Source organism: Macrobrachium nipponense, chromosome 22 (assembly GCF_015104395.2).
Source record: "Macrobrachium nipponense isolate FS-2020 chromosome 22, ASM1510439v2, whole genome shotgun sequence".
Lineage (NCBI taxonomy): Eukaryota > Metazoa > Arthropoda > Malacostraca > Decapoda > Palaemonidae > Macrobrachium > Macrobrachium nipponense.
Genome location: NC_087213.1, coordinates 33,698,810 through 33,715,306, shown reverse-complemented (window position 1 = coordinate 33,715,306; position 16,497 = coordinate 33,698,810). Strand labels below are relative to the sequence as shown.

Here is a 16,497-nt window from a genome sequence, read left to right as displayed (position 1 = left end):
ACGGGGAAGGCTTAAGTTTTTCTGGGTTGTGAAAAACTGAAATGGCAAAATATTCAAAAGCGGATGAAAAAATAAACTTATATATATATACTATAGATATATCGATATAGATATATGATATAGATCTATATATTGATATATTATAGATATTATAGATATATATAGCTATATAGTAGCTATATATTAGCTATATATATTAGATATATATAGATATATATAATCTATATATATAGAGATATAGAGGATAATATAGAGATATATAGAGATATATAGAGATTATATAGAGTATATAGATATATAGAGATATATAGAGATAGAGATATTTCTATATATTTCTATATATATATCATAGATATATATTTTCTATATATGCTATCTATATTCAATCTATATCTTATATCTATATATATATATATTATATATATATATATATATATATATATATTGTAATATATATATATATATATATATATATATATATATGCATGTATAAATAAATCTACATATATATACTATACATATAGGTAGATATATATTATATATAGATATATGGAGATATATATAGAGATATATATATAGATAGATATATATAGATATGTAGAAATATATATTATAGAATATGCTAGAAATTATTAAATTAAATAGCAATATATTTATTTAAATTAAAATATATATATTTTCTATTCAAATCTATATTCTATATTATCTATATAGGTGTATATATATATAATGTATAATATATATATTATATATATTATATATTATATCTATATATATATATATATATATATATGTGTGTGTGTGTGTGTGTGTATATAATATATATATATATTATATAATATATATATAATTAATATATATATTATAATATATATTATAATAATATATATATTTAATATATATATATATATATATATATATTATTAATATGTATATGTGTATGTATATGTGTATGTTGTGTGTATGTATGTGTGATGTAATGGTGTGTATGTATGTGTAGATGTGTGTGTATAAGTGTAATGTGTGTGTATATGTGGTATGTGTGTGTATATGTTGTATGTGTGTGTATACTGTGTAGTAATATAATATATGTGTATGTACTATAATACTATATGTATGTTATATATATAATGTAATGTATATATATATATGTATGTATATATATATATGGTAGTATAAATTAATATGTATGTATATATTATGTATGTATGTATATATATGTATTGTATGTGATATTATAATGTATGTATGTAATATATATGTATGTATGGTATAATATGTAATGTAATGTATATATATGTATGTATGTATTATAGTATGTATGTATATATATTGTATGTTGTATATATATGTATGTATATAATATATGTATGTAATATATATATATGTATTGTATTAAATATATATGTATGTATATATATTATTTATGTATATATATATATGTATGTATATATATATATGTATGGTATTATATATATGTATGTATATATATATGTATGTATATAATGCTTCATGTTTAATGACAATTATGCAAGTTAAAATGTGGCCATAATTACAGCAATGCATATCGACTTCCATCATGCTGTATGCCAGTTTTTACCAGACCAGAGGCCGAGGCTTCCGCATCCTTTGCTAATAAGTGGTGTAGTAATATACCAATTAACCAGGTTGCTCGCTACCGAACCTTTCCTGACATAACCCAACCTGGGACTGTTGGTCTTTTGGACTTCCTTTGCCTTCTTGGTGGTTTATACACATGCTATTATTTTTAGACTTTCTGGGTTTGGTGGTGGTTAGGGGCCTTCCAGAACGAAAGAAACCCGCCATTAACCACTATGGTCCCATTTCTAGAATGCCCACATTATTAGGACTAGCCATAAAATAATTGAAAGCCAACTGATGAACTTGGCTTAAAAGCAGGTTGGGCATTGTTCATTTTGTGTTTGAACAAACTTCATAAATAAAAGTTAAACTTTAATCAGACAAAAAGACTATTTTAGAAATTAGAAAGGACTTAAGGAGACTTTAAATAGATTCAGTGGTTATCCTTCCCGACACTAAACTTGCATGTAATTACTTCCCTTCATTGCTTATAAGGAAAAAAGTCAATAGCCTATTACTTATTGGTGTCAGATTTTTTATTGGCAAGGAATTAATTTTTTGGTATTGCCCATTGTATGAAAAATTAACAGTATAAAAGCAGTTCTTGACTGGGAAAAAAAAAAGTTGTGCAGTTGTAGTTTAAAATAACTTTTATTAAGTTGCTAAGGAGCAGGTGTAAAAGATGAATTAACTTAAATTGACAATGTGGTGTGTGAAATTGTAATAGTAGACTCGGAATGTATCTTTAGTCCCTAATAAGTGTTGCCAAATACCAAGCGACCTGGCGGGTAAAAGCAATCCAGACCAATAAGAACTGAATTTGTTCCAATTAGTTCCCATGGTATTTCAGCATTAAGAGATTGTTTACAGGCACCTCATGTAGTAATGTGACTTGAAGCTTTAATGGTTGTGCTAACCTTTGTCAAACTTGCCCAGCTTATTGGGAAATAGTAGGGGACCCAATGTGGTGATTTACATTTGCTGGGAGATGATGGGACAGATCTTCAACTACGTTTGGTTATTGTATGAACTAAAGGCAGCTGTAGATGAAAAAAAATCTGGAAAATATCCAAACAATTTGAGGAAATGAGTTGTAAAAGCTAATTGATGGAGTTTGATATTGATATATTTGAACATATTTAGTATAAAATTTTATTTTTTAGAATGAATCATTAATTATGCCAAGAGATGTTCAGCATTTGTATGTTCATACATGTGCTTCTCACTGATTCCTATAATCTAGTCCACCAAAGTTAAGCCAACATATACATAAGATATGAATTCATGGTGCACAGTAATTGCTGTTAAGCTCTATTGTAATGTTCTAATTACATTCATAATGCAATAATTTGATTCTGTTAACTCTTGTATGAAGAAGAAGAAAGTTCAGTGTCCACGTCAGCAAGTAAAATATTAGATATCAAAATATGAATGGTACATAATTCTATTGCTAGGCCCTTTTATTACATCAAAATTATGAGTAGCAAATAACTTAAGTCTCTCTCTTTCCTAGGGACAGCAGACCTCCCTCTCATGGGAAAAGGATATAGGATCAAACTTCTACAGAGGAAACTCATTCAGAGGGAATAAATTTCTCTCCTCTCACATGGTAAGAGTTGTTCAATAAAATAAGGAAGTATTTTCTGTATTAAAATCCGGTATATGCTGCACCTTAGGATAGGCCATGTTTCCTGGTCAGTTTTTATGCCATTTAATAAAGCTGTGCTAAGGTTACGCTAGGTCTGGAAATAGTTTAGGATGTAATTTTATCGGAGGTTAGCGAAGTCTGTGGGCATGGTGTTCATAGTTGGCTTAAGTAAGATCAGTAAAGGGTTGTTTGGGGAATATGTCGATAATAAGGCAAGTTGCAGCAAGGGTCAAGTTCGTATAGTAGGTTATAATGTTCTGTTAATACTTCTGCCACCTTATCTCGTGTTATTACACACAGCACAACACATTGCCATTGGCAATATTTTACTACTGTGCATTTCAAGGCCGTGTCTAATTGATTTTCGTCTATAAAATTTCACCAAAACATCGGATATGGATCGTATTTTGGAAAAAGCTATTTGAAGCAACAGCCTAATTGGCAAAAATATGCAGTGATGTCTCATTTTGATAATTAGGCACTTATCAGAGTAAATAAAGGAAATTTAAAGGGAAACTTAGCTCAATCTAGCAGGCTCGTACATATAGACTAGTATAACGTCATTACTAATGACCCACCCACTTATTGATACTGTAGTACCGTACGTTACCAGATACCCCCCGCCAATATGCTTTATGAATGAAGACTCAGTGTGGGTAATAGTAGTGACAGTAGTATATGGAATTCTTAAATTGTTTCACATTCAAATTCCCAAGTAGAGTACAATTAAGGAATGGGCATTGAATGAGAATATTAATTTTGTGATAGTTCCATGGCGCAATCCACGTTTCTGTTGATTTTCTGGTTATTTGAAATATGCACCAAGTCTCACACTCTGTAATAACCATTGTTACCTGCAGTTTCAAGGATACGTGAAGTGTCGTTCTGATACCCGCGAAATTTGCCAAACGGTCTTAGGGTCTGTGTGGATAAAGACCAGTATTTCCCCAATGAATAAAAATGCATTACTTAACATACTTTGTTTTTCCTATGCACACGGCCACATAAAGTTTTGATAATTATTAAACTTAATGATAATAATAACATGCATATTCCTTACTGTTATCATTCTTACTGTTATCATTCTTCTTATTATATAATCATAATCATTATTGTTATTCATATACATATTTACAGATATGGCTTATACATAAATGCATAAACATAATTCATAAATGACATTTATAATATATATACATACATGTATATGTATGTATATATATATATATATTTATATACATATTATATATATATATATACATATATTATATATATATATATGTGTGTGTGTGTGTGTGTGTGTGTGTGTGTGTGTGTGTGTGTGTGTGTGTGTAAGGAGGTCAGCAGGATACGCAAGTTGTTAAAAATAGTCGTGGCAGCTAATCAGTGAGATAGGTTATTAGTCAAGCAAATTCTAACATTGTTTATTCTTGGTCTGAAAAGCTAGAAACGCCTTGATACAAACAAAATGTTTGTATATATCTCTTTTCCATACTAGTCATTCTAGTATAATCCCTATAATGGTCACCTTTGTCCTCTTGTCTAAATCGTTTGGTGTTTGTGTATCGCAATATTATCCATTTACCCGTTAATAGTTAGCAAATGGCGCATAGGATTCTGTCTTTGTTGCATACTGCAAAAAACACGCAACACGAAAGCAGTCTTGAAGCCATGAGGACAATTTGATGAGCTTGTCATAGGTGAAGCAGCAGTCACGTATACCCTGGCTTTGACCAATGACGATCGCCTTCCTTCTCCCTGTTGTCGGCGATTTTTGCTATTATGAAAGGCTACCAGGTACTACATTAGGTAAAAAAAATATTGTACCAACCACTTATAAATGATCGTATTTTCGTTTCAATATGATTGTATGTCGCCAATTCAATTCTTGTATAGCTGATAGTCAATAGGTAAATAGAAAGTGGTATAATTGCTATGTATTCCTATAGTTAACAGAAAGCTGTAAAATGAAAATAGTGGTATTGCCATATGTATATTTACCAAATCCCCTTGCTATAATATTGTCATATGTATTATACCAAGTTCTTATTCATTACCGTGGTATCACCAATGGAAACCGTAATATTATCGTCGTTCTCAACAGTGATTTGCCTAGCCTTTCCTCTAATACTTATTCTAAAAAAAGTGTTAAATAGTATGTGTTTCGCACTACTGGGAACCCTGCTATTATGTCTGATGTCATCACAACTAGCCTCTCTCTGGGTGCCTACTAAATTTAGCTAAGTTTCCCCTTACATTTATATGATTTACTCTAAGTGCCATAATTATCCACATTAGACATTACTGTATATTTTTGCCAATTAGCCCGTGGTTTCAAATAGCCATTTCCAAAATACGATTCCATACCAGATACATTGGTAAGATTTTATCGACGAAAATCGATTAGACACGGCCCTGAAATGCACAGTAGTAAATCATCCCTCCATAAACTTAAGGGCAGTAGAAATAAGTTTGTTAACCATTAATAAAAAAAATCTGAAGCACATAAACGTAGCAGCTGGGGAAGAAAACTGTTTTTCATATTCGGCAAGAGTGACACCATAACATTACCGTAAAGGGGTCTGATAAAGCCTGGTTCATATCAGACTATTTTTTTTTTTACTTCAGTACTACGTACTTACAAATGACTAATTAGAATCAATAAATTTGTACTTCTATAGTCTACTGAGATTTTAGTTTAGACCAGTATATACTAGTATACCTTGTATGGTTTTTCATTTTCTATAATTGACTGCCTTTTGACCGGTGCTCAGTTACTTGTACTACTTAAGATATTGGAAGTTACTCTTATCATCGTATCATTTAATCAATTTGCCTGATTAGTGATGAAGAATGGGTAGCAGTATTTTCTTTAACTATCTTATAAGCTTTTTTTAATAATCTAGACGATAGGTACCCATGTGCTTCAGGCTGGGTTAACTTAAAGATTGGATTTTTAAGAAAGTCATAATGCACCGTTTGATGCTTAATATATTTGGCTGGAAGAGTTACTTTGAAAAATTGTAGAAAGACTTTTCTTATAACCCACTGGTATATGTAGATGCCAATTAGTGCTTGTAGTATTTTGTATATTTATGAATATTTTCTCTCCAGATTCTCCAAAATGGCTGAGGGCGGCGAAGATTATACCTCAAGAAAAACAATGGCAATGGGTATAGGTAATGTATGTGAAGGTGAACTTGCAGATGATGAGACTAGTCTGACTGACGTGAATCGGCTGGAGTTGTCTGGTCTTGATCAGCCAGGGCTTTCAGGTCTTGATCAGCCAGGGCTTTCAGGTCTTGATCAGCCAGGGCTTTCAGGTCTTGATCAGCCAGGGCTTTCGGGTCTTGATCAGCCAGGGCTTTCGGGTCTTGATCAGCCAGGACCTTCGGGTCTTGATCAGCCAGGACCTTCGGGTCTTGATCAGCCAGGACCTTCGGGTCTTGATCAGCCAGGACCTTCGGGTCTTGATCAGCCAGGATTGGGTCTTGATCACCAGGACCTTCGGGTGCTTGATCAGCAGGACCTTCGGGTCTTGGTCAGTTCGACCTTGGTCTTGTCAGCCAGGACCTTCGGGTCTTGATCAGCCAGGACCTTCGGGTCTTGGTCAGCCAGGACCTTCGGGTCTTGGTCAGCCAGGACCTTCGGGTCTTGGTCAGCCAGGACCTTCGGGTCTTGATCAGCCAGGACCTTCGGGTCTTGATCAACCAGGACCAAGTAGGTACTGCAGAAGGACTGGAGTCAGAGAGAGGCTAATGCAGGACAAGACCTATAATGCAGATGTGCCACTATCTTCAGATGAAGTACAGGTCTGTTAGATTCTTTAATGACCCCTAACAGAATATTTGATTGGTTTTACTCTTATAATTTGTACACCTTTATTTTTTCATTAATTTGAAAGTGTGCAGATTACGTTGCTTGGTTTGCTAACTTTGGAATGTGATTTGCATCGAAGTACATGGATCAATCATATTTTATACCTTTTTTCATCGAAGTCTTTAAACCAGAATGAACAAATAAATTTCGGGCTGTTGCTGCCACCCCATTCATTCCTTTTACTGTACCTCCAGTCATATTCTTTTCTTCCATGTTACTTTCCACCCTCTACTAACAATTGATTCAGCACTGAATGACGTCGTAGGTCTCAGTGCGAGGCATTTAGCCTAAATTTTGTATTCTTTTCTTTCTTCATTCTTCCTTGTTTCATGCTGTCCAACCTCTCCCTACTATTACATCTTAGTCCAGCTATTGGGGTTTCTCCTGCAGCCACCTTTAGATCCTTGTTCTTCATCTCCTTAATTTTTAGCTCCTTGTGTCCATCTACTCATTACGCCCTGAATGACTGAAAATGCCCCGGTGTTTTGCTTGGTAGCCTAAATCTCATAAGTTAATCAAACATCCATAGGACATCATAGGGCCACTGTAGGTGTTTCGAAGTTATTGATAATAATATGCAGGACAAATCTTTTAAATTCCGAAGATCATATTTACAATTTTTAATAACGTGGTCCCAATGGACAAATGGGTTAATGTACCATATAAGAAAAGTCTTGCAATTGTTGGAAGGGTGGTAAGGTGGTTCAGGTTAGCAGTGTGGCCTAGGAAACAATTTTATTCGTGCCATGTGGATTCTTAGCCATCTAATTTATAAAACATCCTAATAATCAGTAGAAGTGGTCATTTACAACCTTGCAGTGTAAAGGGTTGCTAGGAGATACTCTGAATGCTCCAAAAGCAGACACACTTATAATAACCTCCTCCAAAGAAGACAAGGACAAAAGAATTGGTGAGCGAATTATATAATAATTCAAAAGGATGAGACGAAATTTGGGCGAAGTAGTGCACATGATTTCGATAGGTACAGAAATCCCAACAGATCATACTGTCCGTGTGAAACTTTTACCTTAACAAGAGAATCGAAGAGCAATAATTCCAAGAGATCATACCTTTATTTCACACATTGCGAGGGAAGAAAATTTATGCTCTACCTTTATAAGGAGGAAGCCCTTACCCTTAGTTTATATGATATTAATGTTTGACTACATGCTTCAAAGCTATTTTCTAGCTGTTCTTGGAAGGTTTATCAGTTTACATAAAAGATTTAAGGATTATGCTTTGTTTGTAAAAGTTAGTTTGCAGCTATAAAAAAACCATGCTTGTTCATTTCATACCAATTGTTAAATCTTTTTTTAATATTAAATATGAATGTTTCGTAGCCAGTATTTTCCACTTTATTTATTTTAGGAAAAAGTTACATTTCGTAAATTCTCTAAAGAAAGTTTAGTAATATTTTATTTCTATTTGTAATTGCTGGACATAGCTAATATTTAATAAAGTATCTTGAGTTATTCCTAATACTAAAGCCTCGTTTTCTTGTAAAATGTATTTGCACTCAAAATTTTTGTGGCAATATATTTATGCATTCTCCCCTTTCGATTTTAAAACTTAGCACTCGCCCGGATTATCTTTTTTTAGACTTTTAACTTCTGTATTAAGTTTCGATCTTTTCAGGTGTCAGGGTCATCTTCACAAGACTCTCTTTCTCCGAGGAAAAAAATGCCGAGGCTTGAAAGTAATTTACTAAAGGTTAGCTTCAAATGTATCGCTTCATAGGAATTTCCATTATAATTCTGTATTAAAGCGAGTTCTTTTCCTTGTGAGATACTCTTAGTTGTGAGACATTTTCCTATAAATGGTTGGTTTGCTTTAGAAGATATATCTTGGTCTGTGGAAATGGCCGCCGCCGCCCCCCCCCCCCCCCCATCTTTTAATGCGATTAGTTTATCTATAAAGAATTTTTATTTTATTTCCAGGATGCAAATGAAGAATCTGATGAAGCTGAAGATACCGATGCCCAGTCTGACTGGGCTTATGGTGGAGATACCTTCTTAGAGAGAAGTGATTACGGTTTGATTCGGTGGTATCCAGAGGATCCCCATTCATTTCTGTCTGATGATAGTAGTCATTGTGATTACCAGTTAATGACCCATCTGTATCATACTATCCATCTCGATGAGTTTTTCAAAACTCAAATAAACCAACATTTTATAATGAAAGATTTGGTTCGGGGTCCAAACAGAGAAAAAATCAAAGGATTCTATTTGAGGACACGCAGTGAAGAGCAGCCCCCTCATAATAAGTATGGCAATTGCAGTTATTACATCAAATTCATGTCGTTGGTGGAACTTTGTCTTGAAAATAACATAAGACAGTTTTATTTACTGGATGCATGCCAATCGAATAATAAATGTGCAACTCGCTATTTGATAACTGATAACACGGAAAGGTTTTTTAAACATCAGTGGGCATTTGATTGCAGAGGTTACGGGGGATCGTGGCATGCCATTCCTGGCCCATTATGGTATGAGCACAAGTATGCAAGGTATATCAGGGGTTTCAGATCAAATCAGGATTGGCCAGTCCTTCATGAACTGGAGTTCTTTGTATCCATTGCTGATGCCCTGAGGGATGCATTATTTAGTCGTTGTAAAGCTAAATGTGAGGAACATGCCGAATCCAACAATGAGGATAATTGTTACAGATACAGGAATGGTTCTGCAGAGGACTGGTTAATATGTCCATATCCCTACTCGAAACAAGAAACCCTTAACGAACTAAAACGATTTGTAAGAACTGATGGTACACTCTGCAGGAGTTTTTCATGAAATAAAAAAAAAAAAAGAGGTCAAAATCGTTATCAATAATAGAATCTGATGGAGATATTCTATTTAAAAGTTTGTGCAGGGAATTTATCATTAAGAGAACAGGGTTCCTTGTTGATTTGTGTAAGTAATCTGTTGAAAACCGAAGCAATTTAGGTGTGATTGAAAAAAATAAGATAACGATGGGCTTTTCTTCTGGCAATGAAGTTTGGTACAATTTGAAATTTTATTTAGTCAGAAGTCTTTACACACTTTAATATAAAGTTGCAAAATCTTAGTTTCTTCATTGTTTTGCCTTTTCATATCTGTGCGATGATTGATAGCTTCTGATATATGTACATTTATACTGAAGACATCTTCAGTGTTTTGAACGACGTTCTAAATTGAAGTGTTAAGTAGAGGGCATGAGTATTCATTCATTTTACTTTCTTAGTTTAATAACTCGGTGGAATATCATAACGTGCATAAGAGAGTTTAATAGTGTACTTGTAGTAATTATATAGTGTACAGAATATTGATGATTTAAATGTAAATTTATTTTTAAGGTTTAAGGTAATTTATTTAATCCATTCACTTATTTGTAAATTGTTAAAATGTTTAAAAATCAAATGCAATAAACCTTTCAGAATAAAATTTATTTTGATTATTGTTGTTGGATATTTTATGTCTTGTACAAGCCAAAATAACTGGATTTCGTGTTACATGTAGCATTTGACCGTTTACAATGCTTCTGATAAAAGTTGAAGGCTTAAACTCTGTGTCACTCTTAACATGTTTGAAGTTCTCAAAATAGTTTTCATTATTTGTCAAATTATTTATTGGAGGGCTAACCGAGGATTTTCACGTAGTTTCCCTCAGGTTTAGCACGGCAGGAAATTACCAGGTAGTATGTTAAAAATATGTTGGCTTATTGACAAAAGCCCTCAACCAGTTAGTATAATTCTTGTGCAGCAATAAATAAGAATATACTGAGACTTATCTAATAAACTTGGAGTGCTTGGAGATCCTGTTCCTGCCCTACAGCAGTACCAACAAAAGGGTGTCCATCCTGGATAAAAGCCTGTTATTCTGAAGATGGCTGACGGCTTTCCATTGCAGCAGTACTGTACACCAGTACTTTATCAAAGAAAGCTCTGTATTCGCCATGTCAAAAGATGAAAAGCTAGGAAATGAGTATCCGTGGTCTCAACATGACCATGCTATTTTAAGTACCATATAGCAGGTTAGACCTAGTCAGGAGTAATTGCACAGTATTAAAACAGACAAATTTGCAAATTAAGGGATTTTTTTATTCAAATTGCAAGTTAATGTTGAATGAAAAGCTACCAATGAGATCCTTGACGAGAATTTTTTAATATTGCTAGTGTGACACATAGGCGAAAAAGTTTTCAAAAGTTACAAGAATCTTGTAAGCTATATTCTATTCAAGTAATATAGATGTAAAGAATTATGAAGGCGCATAACTAATCGCTAGACGTTCTCAAGGACCTAAAATTTGCACTTTGATACATATCTATTTTCCTTTACAAATTTCAAGACTATCTGGTCTTTCACAGTAGCCTCCATTCCTTAAGAATCAAAAGATACAAAAGTACGCGTGGTGTGTCTGATCCGGTGAAGGCCTTGGTCTTGTATTAGGTGTATATATTTCTATTTCAAATTAATAAAGTTCATTTAAATGAGCAGCTCGTCCTTCTTGTGGTTTCTTATGCTGTTACCCGCTTTAGTTGAAGCAAATTCCAACCATGCCATTTTCCCAAGGGCATTAGCTATTCTTACTCTTCGTTTTATCGAGGCAAGAAGGTCTTTGCATTGTTTACGTGTCCTGCACAGCCTTCTATCTAATAGCTTTGTTCTCGTCAGCTTGGTCCTGTTTGTCTTTGATTAGTTTTTTTCAGATTCTGAAAAGTGAAAAAATTATCGTAAAGTAGGAAAAGATCAAATTTTCTTTGAATAATAATCTGTTTTCCGAATGGTAAGATATTTTAACTTAATGCATATACCGGTAATAATTAGAATAAAACGAGTTGGTCATTACCATGATTTAATGTCTTCATTCCTTGCACCCGATTTTGGTAATTAATAAAAGTTACCGTAACTAATAAATAATGTTAAGGGAACTCCGCAGGAAACCCAAGAGCCATACTGTTAATTTGAAGACGCACTACTTCCCTTTACCCTTATCCTTAGTGTATATGCGATGAGTGGGTTTTGCTGTTATGTTAAACTACCGCAAAAAAAACTGGTCATGATTTGCCAAACTTATTTCCGATGGATTTCAACGATTCACGCTGTGTACTCAGTTGTCAAAACTATCACAGCACTCCGAAAATATTATAATTTAACCATAATATACACTAATATTTTAAGTCCTAATAGTAAGTGGGATTTTATTGTACAACAATTTTGGTTCTGCTTATTCGAGTCTGGGCTCAGATAGCTTAAAACCCTCTGTGGCTAGTTGCGGTTTTGTCTCCATTTGTTAACTGCATTATTTACGTTTGGGTCATTGGAATTTAAAGTTTAGTGAGTCACGACATACATTTTGAACCTTATTCTGGCTTATATAGGCGGTCAGTTTATATGCCATGGGAAAATAATTTCGATCATTACTGCATGATCCTGGTAGAGTTACACAGTATTATTCACGATTCTCCTGCTGATCATATTTGTATAATTGGGGACCTTAATTCCCACCCCACAAAATTTTATAATTAACGTACTCGCTTCTGTCAAAATCATGCTCTCCAAATTAGCGATGTAATGCTCCTCCCTTCCTTCTCCTATTCATATGTACGTAATAGAGCAGACGCAATTACAACCTCCTGGCTGGACCACTGCATCACATCTCCACAACTTCATGATTTTATTATGACCTGCAATATTCGCTACAATCTTGTAACGGGCTACGATCACATCCCATTACAGGTGTCATTCAGTACCCCATCCCTCCCCACCGAGAACCCCCGAACTGACCACCCACCAGCGGTAACCATAAACAGCCTACCTAATAATAAATCGCCCGGCTGTGATGGTCTTCCCGCAGAGGCTTTCAAATTCTGCCATCCGACAATTTTCATTTTGCTAGTTGCCCTATTCATTGCGTGCATAATTCACCGGTTTCTTCCAGACTCCCTACTCTTAGTTCACGTGATACCATTAATCAAAAACAAGCTAAAGGATGCAGCTGACCCTGGCAACTACCGGCCGATTGCAATCACAACGATCGCATCGAAGATACTAGAGTCTGTTCTTCTAGTGAGACTTCTCCCCTTTCTACACATCAGTGACAACCAGTTCGGGTTTAAAGCAAACCACTCGACCGACACCTGCATCTACATAGTGAAAGAATTGCTGAACTACTACCTATCATCAGCCTCTCCTGTTTTCCTTTGTTTTATGGATGTGAGAAAAGCATTTGACAGAGTAAACTACCTGAAGCTCTTCCTGAAGCTGCATAAAAGAGCCACACCCCTATATCTAATTGGCATTTTACATTGCGGGTTCTCGACATAGCAATTCTGTGTCAAATGGGGTAACTTATTATCGTACACCTTCGGCTCCCTAAACGGGCTTCGGCAAGGGGGCATTCTCTCTCCATACTTGTTTAATACGTACAGAGATTCCTTGAATGTCAAATTGAACTCGCTCCCAATCGGATGCACTGTCAATGAAACAACTATAAACAACCTCTGTTACGCCGATGATATGGTTCTGATTTCCCCGTCAGTGCAAGATTTCCAACGGCTCATCGACACTTACCGCCAGTATGCAGAGGAATTTGATATAATTTACAACGAAACCAAGACCCAGTGCATGTCGCTACTCCCGAGATCGCTTAAGCATATTGCAGACACCAAATTTTCCTCGGAAACCATCGGCTTGAATTTGTGCACGAATTTTCGTATTTGAGTCACATTATCACCGACGACTTAAAAGATACGGCAGACATTGAACAGAGGCGTCGTAAGCTAGGTGCAATTGGCAACATGATTGCAAGGAGGTTTGCCTTCCGTCACCGAGACGTGAAACTGCTGCTCTTCCGCTCATACTGCTACAGTATCTATGGGTGTTCCCTCTGGACGAACTATACCCGAGACACCATGAGACGTATCACTGCACACTGACATTTTGAGACACCTCACAAACCAAGATGGAAAAACATAAGGTGAGATCGTCGGTCGCTCGGTTCCCGCACTGTGACGTCACAGGTGCGCGTCGACTGGGCAGTGCACTTAATGATTACGTATGTTTTGACAGTAATTTGTTGCTATGCTGGTGTTCCCAATTTTCATACAGGAAAATACTTTCTCTCTCTCTCTCTCTCTCTCTCTCTCTCTCTCTCTCTCTCTCTCTCTCTCTCTCTCACTTAAAACACAGTTATATCAAGATATCTAAGACCTTACCATACAGAATATAATCTTGTTGGAATACAAATAACGAAAGTAACGAGGGTGAATGAATATGAAAAAAGAAACTTTCCAGACTTTTATTGAATTAGCGTATTGTTCTTTTATTTACCAAAAATTACTGAAGAATTTTTTCATTTTGTTTACACCTTTTTTAAGAAATTCTGACTTCCTTTCAGCATTTAATATCTTCGTCCTAAAATGTATTTTGCACCTAATAAAGAACTTCATTACTTCCTCTGGAGCATCAATGTTTAATTCCCTGAAAATATTAACTAATATCGTAATCCCATCAACGCCTGGTTTCAACTGTTCCCCATGAAAAGATTTAAAGAGTTATTCCATTTCCTTTCAATTACTGACAAATTGAGGACTGGGTCTAAACAGCACTTTCCTCCTCACTTTGGGGATCCAGTCGTTGTTTAGGCCTTCAATTTCTGGGAATCCTAAGGAAGGATATTTATTTCTGTACTTATCATCTATAAAACTTCCCAGATAATTTCAGGCTTCAATTTCTATACCATTTTCAGACTCTACTCCAAGATCTACAAAATCCTCTTCCTCCAGCTCATTAGGTAGACCTTCCTGAGGAATTCTCATCAAGAGATGAGCAGAGATACATAATTCAGAGTCTATACATAATTCAAGAGTCTAAGTCAACATGACTGGAGTCACTTTCTCCAGGGGTTTTGGAAACCCAAGACTTACCTGGTTTCACAATACTAGTATTGCTCATACATGTCATGTTATCATCATTGGGAGCGACATTATGACCGTGATTGCTTAAAATGTTGTTCTTACCGAACAAGAAATTCCTCAGTCTACACTTGAACTCAGTCTATACTCTGACCCCACGATATCCTTTAGTGGGGTTCTTAAGAAATAAAAGGTCTAGTCCTAATTATTGTCTGCACAGGAAGACGTACTCAGAAGTACGTCATTACGCATAGGTCTAATCACCTGTTCGATCAACTTTACATTCATAAAATGAAAGTATAAAAGAAAAAAAATTGGATAGCCTTAATCAGATAATTTTTTCATTCATTGCATAGGCTAGGCCTAATCTAATTTAGTACTTCATTTCAAGAATTTAGTCCAGGCTACTTATCAACCGAAGATATGACACTAAAAATTGCACTAATGAGACTGCAAACAAATTGTTAAACCATACCTGACTTTACGTCCTTAACAGGTAAATTTAAAGAGAGAACTGCGGTTTTCTTTAATCTGTGATAATTTCTCTGGTAAAGTTGTGGTAGCAGTTCATACTGAAAATTTCTTTCGTAATCTTCTGTCCGGAAATGGACAGAACAAATCCTGGCATCCTTAACATTAATGTTATCACTTCTTTTACATGCATTAATCCATACTTTGAACTCCTCGGGGTCTTTAGGGAACCTGTGAAAACAAATCCTATACTGTCTGGAACTATTAGTGCACCCAAATATGGAATACACACCCATAATCGTGAACTGCAACAATGCAACTGATGGAGTGACAAGTGCATCGCCCAGTCGATGTGCTCCAGTGACGTCACTGAGATAGGGAAATTAGCGATCGGATCCCTCGGTGAACACACCTTATGTTATTCCATCTTGTCACAAACCAAGATGGAATAAGTTATTCCATCTTGTCACAAACACTCCCCGCTACCACTCCGCTACGCTGATAGTTCATAGAAAACCACCCGGACAATTTAAAAATCATTGTAAAGTGAACAATGGCCAGCCTGGTAACCCGAGTGAGAAACAGCAGCAACTCGCTCATACAAAGCATCCAAAGGAGTGAAGCAAGAAGACGATCTAAATTGAGGGAAAGATGGGAAAATGAGGCCTTTGTCCCCTAAAGGACTTAATCTCTGTATTGGAAAAATGTCATCTGCAGATTCTATCATTATTATTATTTTTATTGCTGATATTTTACTTTTTCATTATTACTGTGAATACTATCAAGTTAGTTTTTTTTACATTCAATTTTCGTATTTAGCTCTCTCGACCTGACTACTGTAACCACCTAAGGTCTCTAGTTGAAATTTAAATTATATAATCTGTGCACTAAGTGTTATAACTCTCAATGCATTTTTTTTCTCACCAATATTATTACTGTTATTACCAGTATTATGATTACTTTCTTTTATGCTACCTCAGCTATTTTCTGGATAAGTACTGATTAT

General features: G+C 35.0%; 1 protein-coding gene and 1 long non-coding RNA gene across 2 annotated transcripts in view; both read left to right on the top strand.

The window, feature by feature from the left end:
* LOC135198592 (uncharacterized) overlaps positions 1–6,728 on the top strand; it is a 9,045-nt gene extending 2,317 nt beyond the window's left edge. Inside the window, exons 2-3 of the long non-coding RNA XR_010310844.1 lie at positions 3,116–3,211; positions 6,365–6,728. This is a non-coding gene — a long non-coding RNA (uncharacterized LOC135198592). The remainder of the gene's footprint in view (positions 1–3,115; positions 3,212–6,364) is intronic.
* Positions 6,729–6,817: 89 nt separating this feature from the next.
* Positions 6,818–10,563, top strand: LOC135198590 (uncharacterized). The gene is made up of 3 exons (XM_064226320.1): positions 6,818–7,062; positions 8,765–8,839; positions 9,067–10,563. Exons 1-3 carry the CDS (start codon positions 7,009–7,011, stop codon positions 9,916–9,918), a joined length of 981 nt encoding a protein of 326 aa, XP_064082390.1. The 5' UTR covers positions 6,818–7,008; the 3' UTR covers positions 9,919–10,563.
* The last annotated feature ends 5,934 nt before the right edge of the window (positions 10,564–16,497 follow it).

Coding starts and splice junctions, on each gene's coding strand:
- LOC135198590 (XM_064226320.1), top strand. CDS start 7,009: ATGCAGGACAAGACCTATAATGCAGATGTGCCACTATCTTCAGATGAA. Junction 7,063..8,764: donor TATCTTCAGATGAAGTACAG/GTCTGTTAGATT, acceptor CGATCTTTTCAG/GTGTCAGGGTCATCTTCACA. Junction 8,840..9,066: donor TTGAAAGTAATTTACTAAAG/GTTAGCTTCAAA, acceptor TTTTATTTCCAG/GATGCAAATGAAGAATCTGA.